This window comes from Mastomys coucha, unplaced genomic scaffold (assembly GCF_008632895.1).
Source record: "Mastomys coucha isolate ucsf_1 unplaced genomic scaffold, UCSF_Mcou_1 pScaffold16, whole genome shotgun sequence".
Taxonomy (NCBI): domain Eukaryota; kingdom Metazoa; phylum Chordata; class Mammalia; order Rodentia; family Muridae; genus Mastomys; species Mastomys coucha.
In genome coordinates this window covers 37212091-37229609 of record NW_022196898.1, presented here as the reverse complement: position 1 = coordinate 37229609, position 17519 = coordinate 37212091, and the positions used below count along the sequence as shown (strand labels likewise).

The following is a 17519-nucleotide window of genomic DNA, read 5'->3' as shown; positions in this document are numbered from 1 at the left end:
ATGTGTATGGTTGTTTTGCCTATGCGTTTGTAGGTGCACCACTTGTGAGAGGAGATTAAGAGGGAGTCCGATCCTCTGGAACTGGCGTTGATGATTGTGAACCGCCACGTGGGTGCTGAGAAGTGAACCGATGGTCTCTGAGGGACCATCTCGTGCTCTTAACTGTTGAGCTATCTCTCCTATCCTAATGTTTTACTTTAGAAAAATACTTTGAATCAAAGGCAGTAAGACCTAAAAGAGAATCGCTTACATTTCCCCCGAATATCCTAGGTCGTGTATCTTGCAGTGTTCTGATCTTTTCTTCTCACTCACTGTACAGCCTGATCACTGGTTAGTGACAAAAGAAAAGAAGCTAGAGTTTTTTAAAATTATCTTTACCAGAGTTCCAAGGCTGGCCTAAAACTCGTCTTGTAGACCAGACTGGTCTCAAACTGGAGACAACCCACTTGCCGGATCACCCCATATAGGAAAAAAAACAACCAAAAAAAAAAAAAAAAAAAAAAAAAAAAAAAAAAAAAACCAACCAAACAAAAAATAAGGCTAGCAATTAAACACTTAGAAGACTCGAAAAGTCATGACATTTTTGCGATAGATTTAAAATTCGCATTTGGTATGTTTTGTCTTCAGTGAAAAGGCACTAACCACCGCCAAAGGGATTTGGAGAAAAATGGACAATTTCAGAACAGTTGTTTGCTTGGTGTGGTAGCACACTCCTGTAATGAACTCCAGAGGCTGAGTCAGGAGGGTAGCGATTTCAGTGACTTCAGTTTCTCTGACCCACATAAGGGAGGCAGCCTGGAGGGAAGGCTCTGGGTTAAGAGGGTATATTGCTCTGGCTGGCAGAGAACCTCAGCTCAGTTCCCTGAACTGATGTCTGGGTCTCACAGTCACCTCTACCTCAAGGGAGATCTACTCATATGTACATATTTGCATAATTAAAAATTTAAAATTTTAAATTTTACACTATGAGATAGTATACACTGTTACACTGCTGCCTCCCAAAATTAGAGCAGCTCTCACAATTCGGATCTTCGGGGGAGTGCTCACGAAAGAAAATGCTGTCGTTTGACCATGTGATCCTATTATTCTTTCCCAGGCACCATACCTGTTGCTGTTGAGATGGAGCAGCACACTAGTAACTCTACTAAGGAAAAAGGTGTGTCCCCACAGCCCCTGCATCCCCTTCCTCAGAAGCCAGCCTTCCTGATTTACTCAGTGTTTGCAGAAATGACTGGCTTTGACTGCTACTTGGTTACTTGGAAAGTACTTTCGGGATTGTTTTGGGTAAAGGAGACAGGTGTAACTTTGCTGGCTATGGAACTCACTAGCCTCACTTGAGACAGCCCTCTTGCCAGAGCAGCCACATGCCAAGGATTATAGGTATGACCTACTGCATCCAGTTTTTTTTCTTTTCTTTTCCCTTCTTTTCTTTCTTCTTTTTTAAAGAGTTGTTATATAGACCAGCATAGCCTCAAACTCAAAATGGTCTTCCCAGCTGCTGAGTTAACAGGCACGTGCTACCCACCCGGCTTTGATGAGTTACCTTTATAGCGCTTGTAAGGTGTCAGTAAGAAGAGCACAGCTTTGCTGTTCTAGAGACCCTGGTTTAATTCCAGCACTGCCATGTGCCAGTTGTGGAATCCTGACCAAATTTAATTAACATGGATTCCTCAGGTACAATGCTGCTTACACTGTCTACCACCTAGGACCATTGTAAAAGATATATCGGGGCACTGCAGAGGTGGCTCAATGGACAAAGTCCTTGCTCTGCATACATGAGGACCTGAGTGTGGATCCTCTAAGTCATATAAAATGCCAGATGTGGTGGCATACGTCTGTTTCCCAGTATTTATAGAGGCAGGGACATAGAGGAGACAGGTAGATCCCTGGAGGTTATTGGTGAAACAGTCTAGCTGAATTGATAAGTTCCAAGTTTGTCGAGAGACCCTATCTTAAAAAGATAAAGCAAGGCTGAGTGTGGTGAGTTCCAGAACATCAAGGGCTACATAGAAAACCCTGAACCAGGCATGATGTAGTACACATATATACATGCAGGCAAAACACTCAGAAATACTAAAAAAACTAATAAAAGATTTGATTGAAAAAAAAAGAGCCCCAGGCAGTGATGCCTTTAATCTCAACTCTCAGGAGACAGAGGTGAATTTGAGGCCAAGCCTGGTCTACAGAGTAAGTTCTAGGACCACCAGGAGTACAACAGAGAAACCTTGCCTCGAAAAACAAACAGAAAGAGCAGCTGACATGGATCAGAGGACAGACCTCCATTTTATTTACTTTTTTATTCTTTTTTTTTTTTTTTTTTTTTTTTTTTTTTTTTTTTTTTTTTTTTTTTTTTTTTTTTTTTTTTTTTTTGGTTTTTAGAGACAGGGTTTTTCTGTGTAGACTTGGCTTGGCTGTCCTGGAACTCACTCTGTAGACCAGGCTGGCCTCAAACTCAGAAATCCACCTGCCTCTGCCTCCAAAGTGCTGGGATTAAAGGCATGCAACACCACTGCCTGGCCAAACCTCCATTTTATAAGATCAGTGATGTGTAGACAGTGCCCAGCCTCACATGTGTATGTGAAGTGGACATTACAGGCCATTTCTTCTGTGATCTCTGAAAACAGACCACAATAAGGCACCTTACTTGGCAGGTGTGTGGCACACACCTGTAAACCCAGCACTTGGGAAGTGGAGACAGGAGGGTCAAGGAGTACATGAGACCCTGTCTCAAAGTGGGGGAAGCTCCTGCAACACTTGTCACATCTCTGTCCCCAGGCTTGTTTTATTATTTTTTTAGATTTATTTATTTATTATGCATACAGCACATATGTCTGCAGGCCAGAAACGGGCACCAGATCTCATTATAGATGCTTATGAGCCACCTTGTGAATTGAACTCTGGAAGAGCAGTCAGTACATTTAACCTCTGAGCCATCTCTTCAGCCCCCACCCCACCCCACTCCCAGCCTTGTTTTATAACAAAAGGCTCTTCTTTATCATTTGACCCTGTCTAAGGTAATTGCTCAGGACATTTTCCCCAGTTCCATACTTAGGTATCTTTTACCTGTATAAATGAATGAATGATTTTTTTCTGTCCTTTCCCCGCTTGGTGCTGGGGGATCAAACCCAGGGTCTTACACAAGTTAGATAAATGCTTTACTACTGAACTAAAGCCTTAGCCTCATCCTTACTTGATCTTTTAAAAAACATTATTTATTTGTTGTGCATACTCCAGAGATAGTGAGGAAGTGCATGTCAAGTGTGCATGTGCAGGCCAGAGGTCAGCTTGCTGGAGCTGGTTCTCTCCTATCAGGTGGGTTTGGGAATTGAACCCAGGCCCTCAGGCTTGGCTGCAATTGCATTTACCCCTGAGACATCTTGCCAGCCCCTTTTTTTCCTTTCCAAGGAGGCTCTCATTCTGTAGCATTGGCTTTGCTAGCCCCTTTCGTGACCGTGCTGACTGAGGTTGCTTTCTCTTCCTCTTCCTTCCACAGCCTCGTAGCCTTGAACTGACAGTGTAGCCACAGATTCAAGGAACTCCGGTCCTCCTGTTTCCACCTCCCAAATACTAGGATTACATGCATATACCACTTTACCCCAGTGTTCTGGGGATCAAACCCATGTCATTGTGCATGGTGGGCAAATGACCAATGAGCTGGCCCTTACCTCCTTCTCTCTTGTCTTTTTTGGTTACACTGTCTCAGCTTTTCCACTTGCCATTCATTGCTCTTCCATCTACTCTGTCACTTCTTTTCATTCTTCAAGTGATAAAGCAGTTAGTTACTCAGAGGCCAAATTCTCTCTCTCTCTCTCTCTCTCTCTCTCTCTCATAGAGAGCTAACTTTTTTTTTTCTTTTGGGGCTAAGGAGCATAGGGGATGGGGACAGAGTGTACAAGACAGGATTTCTCTGTGTAGCCCAGGCTGTACTGGAACTCACTATGTAAACCAGTATGTCTCACTATGTAGGATGGCCTTGAACTCACAGACATCCACCTACCTCTGACTCCCAAGTGCTGGAATTAAAGGTATGTACCATCACTGTCCAGCTTTTATTTTTGTAGTTTTCTATTCCCTTTCTGAAGCTGGCCAGCTTCTTGGCCTGCCACCCAAACTTAGGCCACCCCTCACCCCTTGCTATTGGTTTTTTTTTTTTTTTTTTGGTTTTTCGAGACAAGGTTTCTCTGTGTATCCCTGGCTGTCCTGGAACTCACTCTGTAGACCAGGCTGGCCTCGAACTCAGAAATCTGCCTGCCTCTGCCTCCCAAGTGCTGGGATTAAAGGCATGAGCCACCACTGCCTGCCCAGCCCACCTCTTGTTCTTATCTCCCATTTGATTTCCTACTTTCACCTAGAACTGTACGTTAGTTCATATAAAATGTGATTATGATTAGGTGACAGAACCCCACCTCATGCTGTCCTGAGTACAAATGGGAACTTAGGGGCTTGTGCAGCTGGGTTCTGAGAGTGTAAGAGCTGTGGAGTCCAGAGCATCTGGGTTGGAACTGGGAATTCTGATTGTTGGAATCTGTCCATCTGTCTATCCATCCTCCTCTTCCCCTGTGGCTAGTCTTGTTTGTACCCAGTTTTTATGGCATGCTGGCCAAACTCAGTAGATTCCATTGGGCCCAACTTTATGTCCCCCCAGCATAGCCAACCAAAGGAAGTTGGTTTTTGCCTTTGCTTTTTTATTGAGACAGTCTTAATGTGTAGCCCAGGTTAACCTGGATCTTGCAGGTCCTCTAGTCCAGTCGGCTTCCCAAGTGTTAGGACTAGAGGGAGGCATGCTACTGTGTTTAACTAAGAAAGCTTTGACACACATCATTGTTCATCTGCTGATCTTTCCACTTGACTGAACCAACCTACTGTCTGAGTGCTTCCCCAGCTGGCCAGCACAGTTGCAGACAGGGAGAGATGGCAGTATTGGCCCTTGCTGGGACACCTGCCTATTTGTAGTGGTGAGAAGCTTGAGTGCTGTCTCAGCAGTCCACCTGGGGTCTGGGGAAAGAAGAATTTCCCAGAGGACAATTACTCAGTAGATAAGAACAGATGTCTGGGATGGAGCTCACCAGCTTTTCAAAATCAGTTTTTCCTTCTGATTTTTTTTTTCCCAAAAGTAACATAGTTACCAACTTTAGAATCTCTTCAGGGGCTGGAGAGATGGCTCAGTGGTTAAGAGCACTGACTGCTCTTCTGGAGGTCCTGAGTTCAAATCCCAGCAACCACATGGTGGCTCACAACCATCTGTAATGAGATCTGATGCCCTCTTCTGGTATGTCTGAAGATAGCTACAGTGTACTTAGATATAAAAATAAATCTTTGGGCCGGAGCGAGCGGGTGGGGCCATATGATAAATAAAAATAAATCTAAAAAAAAATCTTTTAGAATCTCTTCTAAGGCCAGGTGTGACTCATCCTTAGAATCCCAAAACTTGGGCTGGAGAGATGGCTCAGTGGTTAAGAACACTGACTGCTCTTCCAAAGGTCATGAATTCAATTCCCGGCAACCACATGGTGGCTCACAACCATCTGACACCCTCTTCTGACTATCTATAGACAGCAACAATGTATTCACATACATAAAATAAATCTTAAAACATTATTGACTTAACTATGAAAAGAGGAGAAAGATCAAGAGAAATAGGGTAGGGGAAGACAGACTAATCCTTGTTAGAATGAGTTTTGATGTAGTCACCTGATTTTTCAGCCAAAGAGGAAGATAACATTGTGAGTCTTTGTCGAGCAAAACCCTCCCCCAGTTACATTAATCTTCAAGCAAATTCCCCACCAGCTAATTTCTTGAACATCCAGACAAAGCTGCCTTCAGGTAAGGTTGTGGTAAGGCCTCCAAAGAAGACCCAGCCACTTTTTTCAGGCTGGGAGTCTAGCCGAGCTGGTTGAGTGCTTGCCTGATGTGCACAAGGCCAGAGCCACACAAACAGGGTACAGTGGCATACACGTGGGATGTGGAAGCAGGAAGATCAGTGAGAGTTCAAGGTTATCCTTAACTATGTAAAGACTCAAGGCCAGCAGGGGCTATATGGGATCCAGACTCTATTTTTTTTTTCTTATTTTGTTGTCCTTGTTGTTTTGAGTTATTCTATAGCCTGGAACTCTCCCAGGAACTCAGCCTTGTCTCTGACTCATCATTGCAAGCACAAGGTTACTAATGCACAGCATCATGCCTGCCTCTATCAAATCTTCAAGGCCGGGTGGTGGAGGTGCATGCCTTTAATCCCAGCACTTGAGAGGCAGAGGCAGGCGGATTTCTGAGTTCGAGGCCAGCCTGGTCTACAGAGTGAGTTCCAGGACAGCCAGGGCTATACAGAGAAACTCTGCCTTGAAAAACAAAACAAAACAAAACAAAAACAAACAAAAAACAAATAAAAAACCCAACAACAACAACAAAAAACCCACCAAAAAACAAGAAAAAAAGTTTATTTCTATAAGTAACTGTCTTCAGACACACCAGAAGAGGGCATCAGATCCCATTACAGATGGTTGTGAGCCACCCTGCGGTTGCTGGGACTTGAACTCAGGACCTCTAGAATAGCAGTTAATGCTCTTGACCACTGAGCCATCTTCTCCAGCCCCCTTGTTTTCTTTTTAAGATTTGGTCTCACTATGTAGCTCTGCCTGTCTAGGAGCTTCCCTATGTAGATCAGGCTTGCCTTGAATTCATAGAGATCCACCTGCCTCTGTCTTCCACTGCTGGGAGGCATGTGCCACCGCGCCCATTTTTAAAAATGTGTTTCAAATACTTACATACAGGGGATCCTCTAGATGCCAGAGATACTAAAGTAGATGAGACAAAAGTTCATGCCTCCCTGCAGGATACACTCAGTGGAGCAGGGAACTTAGACAGACATGAGCTGTAACTGAGTATGCCAGATGACCGTAAACACTACAGGAGAAGCATAGCCCGTAGGGGTGGGTTGCAGTGATTAGTTTCAAATGAAGACAGAATTGGGAGGTAAGCCTTTGAGAAGGTGAGTGCCATGCACACATGCATCTGGGCCAGGCTGTAGCTGGGGAGACTAGTGCTCTTATGGAGTCCCTCCGAACTTGCTGCAGTTACAAAGCCTCTTTCCTTTGTCCCTTTGCACTTCCAACATTCCTTCAGGAGCTGGTCAGAAGCCCAAGGAATGCCTAGGACTCCTCGAGTGCATGTATGCCAACCTCCAGCTCCAGACCCAGCTTGCTCAGCGACAGATGGCTGTTTTGGAAAACTTGCAGGCATCCCTCTCACAGCTGGGTTCTGGGAGGGAGAGCAAGAACTGTTCTCTCCCGGGCTTATGTTGCAATCTGTTGTTAAATCACCTGCCCCAATTCCATAAATGAGCTGTTGAACAAAGATGTGTAATTGAGTATCCTTTCTTTTCTCTTTTCAAGAGCTGTTGGTGGAATCTGGGCATGCTATTCTGTATGTGTGTGCTCAGGCATTGAACCTAGTGCTCTCTGCATGTTAAACATATGCCATGCCACTGAGTAACACTCCTAGCCCCAAGCATGTATATTCTACACATGACTAGTTTACACATTTCTTTTCTTTCTTTTTTTTTTTTGTTTTTTTTGTTTTTTTTTGTTTTGTTTTGTTTTGTCTTTTTTCAAGACAGGACTTCTCTGTGTAGCCTTGGCTGTCCTGGAACTCACTCTGTAGACCACGCTGGCCTCAAACTCAGAAATCCGCCTGCCTCTGCCTCCCAAGTGCTGGGCTTAAAGGCATGCGCCACCACTGCCCGGCTAGTTTACACAATTCTAATAGGTGCCCACAGAGTGTAAATCATTGCACAAGGCACTTGGGGATTAAACACCATGTATATAACTGTTCTCGAGAGGAACAGAACCAATAGGGTAGGGATATATATATGTACGTGTGTGTGCGTGCGTGTGTGTGTGTGTGTGTGTGTGTGTGTGTGTGTGTAGAAAGAGTGAGTGAGAGAGAGAGAGAGAGAAAGAGAGAGAGAGAGAGAGAGAGAACTTATTAAGCCAGTTCACACTGAGATAGTGACATCAGATGCTTCACACCTGCAAACCCAGTAGATGCTCACTCCTTGAGGCTAGGTGCCTTGGCTGTCCTGGTCTGACACCTCGAAAGTTCCTAGGGAGATGCTGGTCAGACAGTAGCCTGAAGAAGATTCTGGTCCTTAGTGACTGCAACATGGAGATGCTGGTTCTAATGTCAGTGAAGGAATTAGAGGCGGTGGCAGCAGTGTCGGCAGCAGCAGCAGTGTCGGCAGCAGCAGCAGTAGCAACAGCAAGAGAAACCAACTCCTTTCAAGAGAAAAGGCCAAGCAACCCAAGGTTGAACAACCTTCCTCTTGCTGTGTCCTTTTTGAATCTGGAATGCTACCAGAAGGTGCCATCCGCATTTGGGGTAGGACTTCCATGTCTGTTAAGGTAATAAGGACTATTTCTTAGGTGAGGCTCCCTACTCAAGTGATTCTAATTTGTAGCAGGTTGATATTAAAACAAACCATCACAGATAGAAGAGACATCTCAGGGGTTGTGTCTTCTACCAAGACAGGTGAGATCGATAATTCGTTGCCAAACTGAGGTATTCCGAGGGGAGCGTGGAGTTTGAGGAGCACTTTGGAAAGTACTAGGGTACAACTGGACAAATCGTGACCACAATGGAGAGACTAATTTTAAGATGCTGTGTGAAGACAAGGAGTAATGGGACAGCATAGACAAGTAGTTCCTTGGCAGATAGTTTAGACAAAAACCTAGATGTAAGAACTAAATCATGAGCAGGCAATGGTATCACATGCCTTTAATCCCAGCACTTGGGAGGCAGAGGCAGGCAGATCTTTGTGAGTTCAGGCCAGCCTAGTCTACAGAGCAAGTTCCTGGAGGCAGAGTTGTTCTATATACACACAAAACAAAACAAATATTAGAAATACAGTCATTAAGGAAGACCTAATAGTTTTTTGGGGGGTGGGGGGAATGGGGAATGTCTGGAAACAAAGCTCATCAGTTAGAGCACTGGTTGCTATTCTAGAAGACCTGGGTTCTTTTGTTTGTTTGTTTGTTTGTTTGTTTGTTTTTCGAGACAGGGTTTCTCTGTGTAGCCCTGGCTGTCCTGGAACTCACTCTGTAGGCCAGTCTGGCCTCGAACTCAGAAATCCTCCTGCCTCTGCCTCCCAAGTGCTGGGATTAAAGGCATGTGCCACCACCGCCCGGCAAGACCTGGGTTCTAATCTCAGCACTCAAATGGTGGCTCACAACTGTCTTAACTCCAGTTCCAGGGGATCCAGTGCCCTCTTCCAGACTCAGTAGGCGCCTGGTGGGCATGTGGTACACAGACATGCAGGCAGGCAAACCACCAAATTACATAAAAGAAAGTTAATTAAAATTTTTTAAATTGTCTTTTTTTTTTTTATAGTCTCACATAGGCCAGGCTCACCTTGTATTTGTTCTGTAACAGAAGCTGCCCTTGACTCCTGAACTCTTGCCTTTACCTCCCAAGTGCATGCCACCTAAACCTTACTTTCTTTTTCTTTCAGAGTTATTTCATGTGGATGGATGCTTTGCCTGCACGTGCGTATGTGTACCACATGTGAGCCTGGTACCTACAGGGGACAGCAGAAGGTGTCGGTTCCCCTGGACCTGGAGTTACAGATGGTTGTAGGCCAGCATGTGGGTGCTGGGAATCAATCCCACATTCTCTGTGAGCGTAAGGAGAGCTGCCGATGGTTAAGCCATTCCTTGGCACACTTCCATGCGCTTCAACGGCTCTTTTCTGTCTAGTGAGGTAAGATGCTCCAGGCTCATCTTGTATTTTTCCCAAAACATGGGTCAACCATTTCTTTAGGGATCCTGGCTTTCTGGGTATTAGAGCTGTAGAGGTTTTTATATTGCTAAGTTGATGACTGTTTCAAGACCGTTTCGAGGTCTAAGTCACCACCCCACTTTGTGATACCCAGCTGCTCCAGAATTATTTGTTGAAAAGACTGTGGGCAGTGGTGGCGCATGCCTTTCATCCCAGCACTTGGGAGGCAGAGGCAGGCTGATTTCTGAGTTCGAGGCCAGCCTGGTCTACAGAGTGAGTTCCAGGACAGCCAGGGCTATACAGAGAAACCCTGTCTGGAAAAACCAAAAAAACAAAAACAAAACAAAACAAAACTGTCCTTTCTCCATTGGATTGCCTTTGCATTATTATTATTATTATTATTATTATTATTATATTATTCTTTGATCTTTTTTTATAGCCTAGTGGTTATCCCCCTCCTGGCCTGTCCACTGACTGTTCCTCATCCCATACCTCCCCTCCCCGAATCTCCAGAAGGGTGTACAACCTTTTTAAAATGTTTTTTTTTGTTTTTTGTTTTTCAATACAGGGGTTTACAGAGTGAGTTTCAGAACAGCCAGGGGCAACACAGAGAAGCCCTTTATTGAAAAACAAACAAGTGTGAGCCACCTTAGCCTGGCCTCTTCACTTGTTTGTCTGTCAGTCTGTTTTGAGATAAGGTCTCACTATATAGCTCTGGATGGCCTGGAACTCACAGAGATACTGCCTCTGACTCCTGACTTCTGTGATTAAAGGCATGTACCACCATGCCTGGCAAAATCTTTTCAACTTTTAAAGACCCTTGTAATTATGTTGGACCCACTCTCATAATCTCTCTTTATTAAGTTAGTTAGATAGCCACCTTAATATAACCTTAATTCCCTTTTGCTAGGTAATTTTTTAATTGGCAGGAGCTAGTTATATATTCTGGGACCTAGAATGTGGACATCTTCCAGGAGAATATTTTTCTTTTCTTTTCTTTTTTTTTTTTTCAAGACAGGGTTTCTCTGTGTAGCCTTGGCTGTCCTAGAACTTACTCTGTAGAGCAGGCTGGCCTCAAACTCAGAAATCCACCTGCCTCTGCCTCCCAAGTGCTGGGATTAAAGGCGTGTGCCATAGATGGTGTACTCTACATGCATACATGCTGTTCTGTACCTTCTCTACAGATATGCTTCCATTTCCTGCAGGAATTACAGGTGATGTGTTTATAAAAAATAAAGATATAAGATATGTTCTATGGGGGTGTGGTGAGGTATGGGGGAAGGGAGTGCCTCAGTGGGCCCATGCCAAGGCATCTCTTCCCCCCGAGTGACCCAATGGTATAGTATAGAATAGAGTTTATTCAGGGCATGGGGAAGGGAGTTAAGAAAGTAGTAGAGGCAGAGAAAGGCAGAGAGGGGGAGAGAGTAGAGAAATAGAGGCCAGCCATGACCATGTGGAGAGAGTAGGAAGAAGGGAATGGGGAGAGAGGGGGAACAAAAAGGAGAGCCAGAGGCAAGAAAGAGAGGAGGGGGCAAGCAGAGCCTTTTATAGTGGGCCAGGCCTACCTACCTGTCATCAGATAACTGTGGGGTGGAGCTTAGACAAAATGCTAATGCTGTAATCTAGGCTCAACCCAGAGAACACAGATTGACAATAGATCGTTGCAATAACATGAGGTTTATTGATCCACGTATGTGGGATCACCCTTACAGGGGAGATCAACCCGGAACTCAGAAAGCACACATCTTTTATACTTTACAGAGGGCAGATTTCTGCAACAAAGCTAGCTGGCTTACTCTGGTTGGTAGAACACAGGACAAAGGATCTCATCAGGCATTGGTTGGCTTGCTCAGGGGGCTGTTCTTGGCTTAGTCAGCCAATTTCCCTATCCAGCTCTGTACCTGGCCTTGAAAAGTCTTTGGGAAGGGGCTGAGTAACAGGTGGTGGGGGGATTGTCATCAGCAAGGTCAGGGTGACAGTTTGTGGTCTTTTTTGAAATTCACCTTGGGGGCTGGTGAGATGGCTCAGTGGGTAAGAACACTGACTGCTCTTCCAGAGGTCCTAAGTTCAAATCCCAGCAACCACATGGTGGCTCACAACTACCCATAATAAGATCTGACACCCTCTTCTGGTGTGTCTGAAGACAGCTACAGTGAACTTAGATATAATAATAAATAAATCTTAAAAAAAAAGAAAGAAATTCACCATAGGAGGGGTTGGGGGCTTCTTTCAAGAATTGCTAATCTTGTTTTCGTAGACCTTCAGGTCATTGCGACCACCAGTTATTTTTGTTTTGGCCTTACTTAGCTTAGTCAGAATGGCCTGGTCATTGTCTCAACATTCTGACCATCAGAACTTTGTTTTTACAGCATGTTCTTGGCTATCTCTGGAACACAACTTCTCAGTGTCTGAAGCTGCTGCTTACAGGAGCTGGAATATGGCTCTCTTATTTTACTGTGAAACTTTATTTCTACATCTCCAGAACTCTGTTTTTCACTTTATTACTTCACTAACAACAGGCATTCGCCACCACACCCAGTTTATGAATTTCTGTGATGCTGGGATCAAGCCCAAGGTCTCATGCATACTAAGCTAGCAATCTGCCAACTCAGCTACAGCCCCAGCTCTCACTTTGTCCTTTTATTCCCTGCTTAGTATAACTTAGTGATGCTTTCAACCTGCACACTCGAGTCCAGGTAGTTGATTGCATATCCTGACAGTGCCAGTGAGTGTATACCTTGCTCCTGATTAACTCACATTTATATCATTTCCAGGCGTTTATAAGTTCAAGGTCAGCCAGGTATAGAGGTGCAAACCTTTAGTCGTAGCACTCTGGGGGCACTCAGCATGCAGAGGAAGGAGGGTTTCTGTGAGTCCAGCCTGGTCAACACAGAAAATTCTAGGGTAGCCAGAGCTACATAGTAAGACCCTATCTTAAAAACAAAACAAGCCGGGCAGTGGTGGAGCATGCCTTTAATCCCAGCACTTGGGAGGCAGAGGCAGGCGGATTTCTGAGTTTGAGGCTAGCCTGGTCTACAGAGTGAGTTCCAGGACAGCCAGGGCTACACAGAGAAACAGAAACTCTGTCTGGAAAAAAACAAAAATAACAAAACAAACAAACAAAAAAAAAAACCCAAAAAACCCAAACCAAACTAAAACAACAAAATGAAAAACCAGCAAAAACAACAAGAAAGAACGAAGGAAGAGAGAGAGAGAGAGAGAGAGAGAAAGAGAGAGAGAGAGAGAGAGAGAGAGAGAGAGAGAGAGAGAGAGAAAGGAAGAAATTAAGAGAAGTTGTTTAAGGTCACAAAGAGAAGATCACTGGATAACTGCTCCTACTGAAGTTTCGACAAGACCGAAACTTAACTTTTGCTGGAGAGAGTGAGCTGGGGCTGGGGGATGCTCAGAGGTTAAGGACAGGCTGCTCTTCCAGAGGACCTGGTTTCTATTCCCAGCACCCACATGGCCTCTCACTCTGCAACTTCAGTTTCATAGGACTGAGCCTTTCTGCTGGCCTTCAAGGGCAACAAACACAAATGGTACACAAACACATGAGGCAAAACACCCATACCATAAACTAATGCTAGCCAAAAAATGGTGTACACACACACACACACACACACACACACACACCAAAATGCCCATACACATTAAAAAAAAAACCCTCAAATGTAGGAGTTTTGCAAAATGGAAGGGATAAAATTTTGGGTAAAAGGTGGAGGAGATAAAAAAGACTTGAATGCTCAGTGCTTTTTATATTTACTGTTACTATTTTTATTTTTGGTTTGAGACAGAGCCTTGCTATATAACCTTGAACTCACAACATTGTTAATTGTTTTTGTTTTGTTTTTTTAAAGATTTATTTATTGCTGGGCGATGGTAGCACACGCCTTTAATCCCAGCACTTGGGAGGCAGAGGCAGGTGGATTTCTGAATTCGAGGCCAGCCTGGTCTACAGAGTGAGTTCCAGGACAGCCAGGGCTACACAGAGAAACCCTATCTCAAAAAACAAACAAACAAACAAAAAACAAACCAAACAAACAAACAAAAAACCTCATAGGCCTGTGTTTCTGTCCTTTCCTGCTGTCCTGGTGAAAGAATGTAGCTCACACTGGAGACATTTGTCAGAAATGGTATAGCAGGATTTTCCAGGGTGTGTCTACTTGAGCCTGGTACCCAAGGAGGCCAGAAGAGGGCACTAGATCTTCCCGGAACTGGAGTTATGACAGTTGTAATTTATCATATTGGCACTGGAACCCAACCAAGGTAGGTCCTCTGGAAGGGCCACTAGCACTTCTAACACTGAGCCTTTTCTCTAACTCCTCAATGCATCCCTTATATCAGACTCAGGAAGCAACACCAGACCTCCACCGTGGGACAGTTCTACAGAACCTACCAGTTGTGTCCCGCAGATGCCTCCATGTGCCTCTAGCATTGTGACCAGAGTAAGTGACTTTTTGGGTTTTATTCTTACAACTCCAGATTTTTTCTTAAGATTTGTTTTTATTCTTTTAAATTATATATAGGGGTGTGTGTGTGCGCGCGTGTGTGCATGTGTGTGTGTGTGTGTGTGTGTGTTAATATGAGTGCAGGTGCCTGAGGAAGCCCAGTTTATCAGATTCCCTGAAGCTAGAGTTAAAGGTGGTTGTGAGCTGCTCAGTGTGAGTGCTGAGAACTGAGTCTATGCTCCTAGGAAGAGCAGCAAGGGTTGACCACTGAGCTATCTCTCTAGCCCCCACTCTAGATTCATTTTTTTTAATTTTTTTTGTTGTTGTTTGTTTTTCTTTTCTTTTTAAAGATTTATTTATTACTATGAATAAGTACACTGTAGCTGGCTTCAGATGCACCAGAAGAGGGCATCAGATCTCATTACGGGTGGTTGTGAGCCACCATGTGGTTGCTGGGATTTGAACTCAGGACCTTTGGAAGAGCAGTCAGTGCTCTTACCTGCTGAGCCATCTTGCCAGCCTTTGTTTGTTTTTGAGACAGGGTTTCTCTATGTAGCTCTGGCTGGCTTGGAACTCACTATGTAGAATAGGCTGGCCTCAAATTCACAGAGACCTGACTTAGGAGGCTGCCTCTGCCTCCTAAGTATTGTGATAAAGTGCATATGCCCTTATGCCTGGCTCCACTCCAGATCTTTATAGAAAAAATTAATGCCATATTCAAAGATAATCATCCCTTTACAATATTAAAAAAAATGTTAAGGCATGTATCTGAAACCAACATTGCTAAGGGTTCTGAGTGGTGAGCTTTGAGTGAGAGGTATGGGGAGGAAAACAGAAAGTGTGAAATGTAACAAAAGCAATAGCTGGACCAGGAGGTCTTGCATACACTGATAACTGATGCCAAGCACGTTTATTAAGAAGGATGGTGGGCTGGAGAGATGGCTCAGTGGTTAAGAGCACTGACTGCTCTTCAGTTCCTGAGTTCAAATCCCAGCAACCACATGGTGGCTCACAACCATCTGTAAGGAGATCTGATGCCCTCTTCTGGAGTGTCTGAAGACAGCTACAGTATACTTACATATAATAAGTAAAGAAATTTTTTTTTTTTTTAAAGAAGGATGGCATCTTATATACTCTATGGAAGGAAGGGGAGATGGCCAAGGTCAGCAGAGAGCTGAGTCAGACAGTGCTGGCAAAGAGAAGACAGGCTACCTCAGAAACAGCTGCCTACTGACTGATAACTACTGCCCAGGTGGAGGAGTCGGGCCCACAACCACAACCTTGACTCCTTTGAGGCACTATGCTCAGATCAGACTAGCCAAGTCCTTTCCTGGGCAAGGACGCAGCGCAGAACTAAACTTCCCTGAATCCTTTCACCATGGTTCTGAGGAAACCTTGGGTTAATGGCTCCCTAGTGATATGATCCCTGGCAAGGCAACTTGTGAGCCCTGACCCTTTGCTGGTTAAGAAACTGTCCTAGCCAAATATGTATCTTCTGAACTGGGGGAACATGTTATTCCAGTTCCCAGTAAGATTTGGGGTCCTAGTCTCACCAACTGATATAACTGGACTTGAAAGGTACATGCTGCTGCTGATTCCTAGGCTGGGCCTTGGTTTGCAAAGGTCAGGATACTTAAGTCCTGCCAACTAAAGTAACACTGGGTCTCCTGGTTCCAGTTCATTTTCTCTTTCAATTCATATTTATTTCCTTTGAGATATATTTTACATCAATGGGACAAATGGAATCTTAAAGTTAAGCCTTAAAAAAAAAATTGATTTGGTTAACAGCTAGCTTAAGAAAATGTTTAAAAAACAACAAACCAGGACCAAGGAGATGACTCAGCAGTTAAGAGCATTGGCTGCTCTCAGAGAGGGCATGGGATTGGTTCCCAGCACCTACATGGCTTCAGTCTGTAACTTCACTTTTAGAGCATCTTATGCCCTCTTCTGGCCTGCATGATTACTGCACCCATTTGGTGCTCATACATACATCCAGCAAGCACTTATTATTCTAGTTTGCTTTCTGTTGTGATAAACAGCGTGGAGGGAGAAAGGGTTTATGCGGCTTACTGGCTTGCTTACAGGTTAGTCTATCACCTTAGCCAAAGCAGGAGCTGAAGCAGAGGCTGTGGGGAATGCAGCTTCCTGGCTTGCTCCTCCCGGCTTACTCAGTTCCCTTTCTTATACAGCTCAGGACCACCCTGCCCAGGGATAAGTACAGCAGGCTGGGCCCTACCACATCAATTAACAATCAAGAAAAAGCCCCATAACCACCCCTGACCAGGTAAACACAAAGCCAAAAAGGCCACAGGACAAAACTGCTAGCAAAAGGGAAGAGAAGGCCAAAAGGAAAACAGGCTGAAGGAAACCTGAGATCTGCCTACAGAAAACAGAGCGAGAGTCCGTCCTCTGAAGCAGAAGAGGAGCTGTGTCTAACCATACATGGCTGATGGTGTTCCTGCCCCTTGGACTCCAGAGGAATATTTTTACCAACTGTTTTGTAATGCAAGTGTTTTTAGTAGCTCTAGAAACATTTTTTAAACTAGACTCTTTCTTTTAAAAAAAAGATTTATTTATTACTTATTTATTACAAGTACACTGTAGCTGTCTTTTTTAAAATTTAAAATTTAAAATAAATATTAAAATATTTATTTATGTACCAGCCCCATAAAGAAATATTTTAAAAAAAAAGAGTCTAGCGGATGGTGAGATGGCTCAGCAGGTAAGAGCACTGATTGCTCTTCCAAAGGTCATGAGTTCAAATCCCAGCAACCACATGGTGGCTCACAACCACCCGTAGTGAGATCTGAGGCCCTCTTCTGGTGCGTCTGAAGACAGCTACAGTGAATTATGCCAGAGGGAGCAATGCCAGCAGAGATCCTGAGTTCCATTCCCAGCAGCCACACACATGATGGCTCACAGCCATCTGTACAGCTACAGTGTACTCATACACATAAAATAAATAAAATAAATCTTAAAAAATATTTATTTATATATTTTATGTATATGAGTACATTGTTGCTGTCTTCAGACACACCAGAAGAGGGCATCAGATCTCATTACAGATGGTTGTGAGCCACCATGTGCTTGCTGGGAATTTAACTCAGGATCTATGGAAGAGCAGTCAGTGCTCTTAACCACTGAGCCATCTCTCCAGCCCTGGGGACCTAATTTTATATCCAATGAAACTATAGAGCATTCTAAATGACAATTTGAGGTCTCAGTCATGCATTTATGTCTGGAATATTTTAAATTACTTTTAGTCTCATGTTTCTAGTTTCCTATAAATCCACTACAACTTTG

The 17519-nt window shown here is 44.1% G+C and overlaps 1 protein-coding gene and 1 long non-coding RNA gene across 5 annotated transcripts in view; both read left to right on the top strand.

The window, feature by feature from the left end:
* Tsacc (TSSK6 activating cochaperone) overlaps positions 1-7350 on the top strand; it is a 7817-nt gene extending 467 nt beyond the window's left edge. For all 4 annotated transcript variants that reach the window (XM_031374360.1, XM_031374361.1, XM_031374362.1 and 1 more), the window contains exons 2-4: positions 1097-1156; positions 5704-5823; positions 7120-7350. In XM_031374360.1, coding sequence (XP_031230220.1) covers positions 1120-1156; positions 5704-5823; positions 7120-7337 — 375 coding nt within the window. In that variant the 5' untranslated portion in view covers positions 1097-1119 and the 3' untranslated portion in view covers positions 7338-7350. The remainder of the gene's footprint in view (positions 1-1096; positions 1157-5703; positions 5824-7119) is intronic.
* A 2158-nt stretch (positions 7351-9508) lies between these two features.
* On the top strand, positions 9509-16530 carry LOC116094108. The gene is made up of 3 exons (XR_004119977.1): positions 9509-9750; positions 14113-14213; positions 16406-16530. It is a non-coding gene; the product is annotated as an uncharacterized LOC116094108 (long non-coding RNA).
* Positions 16531-17519: the final 989 nt, after the last annotated feature.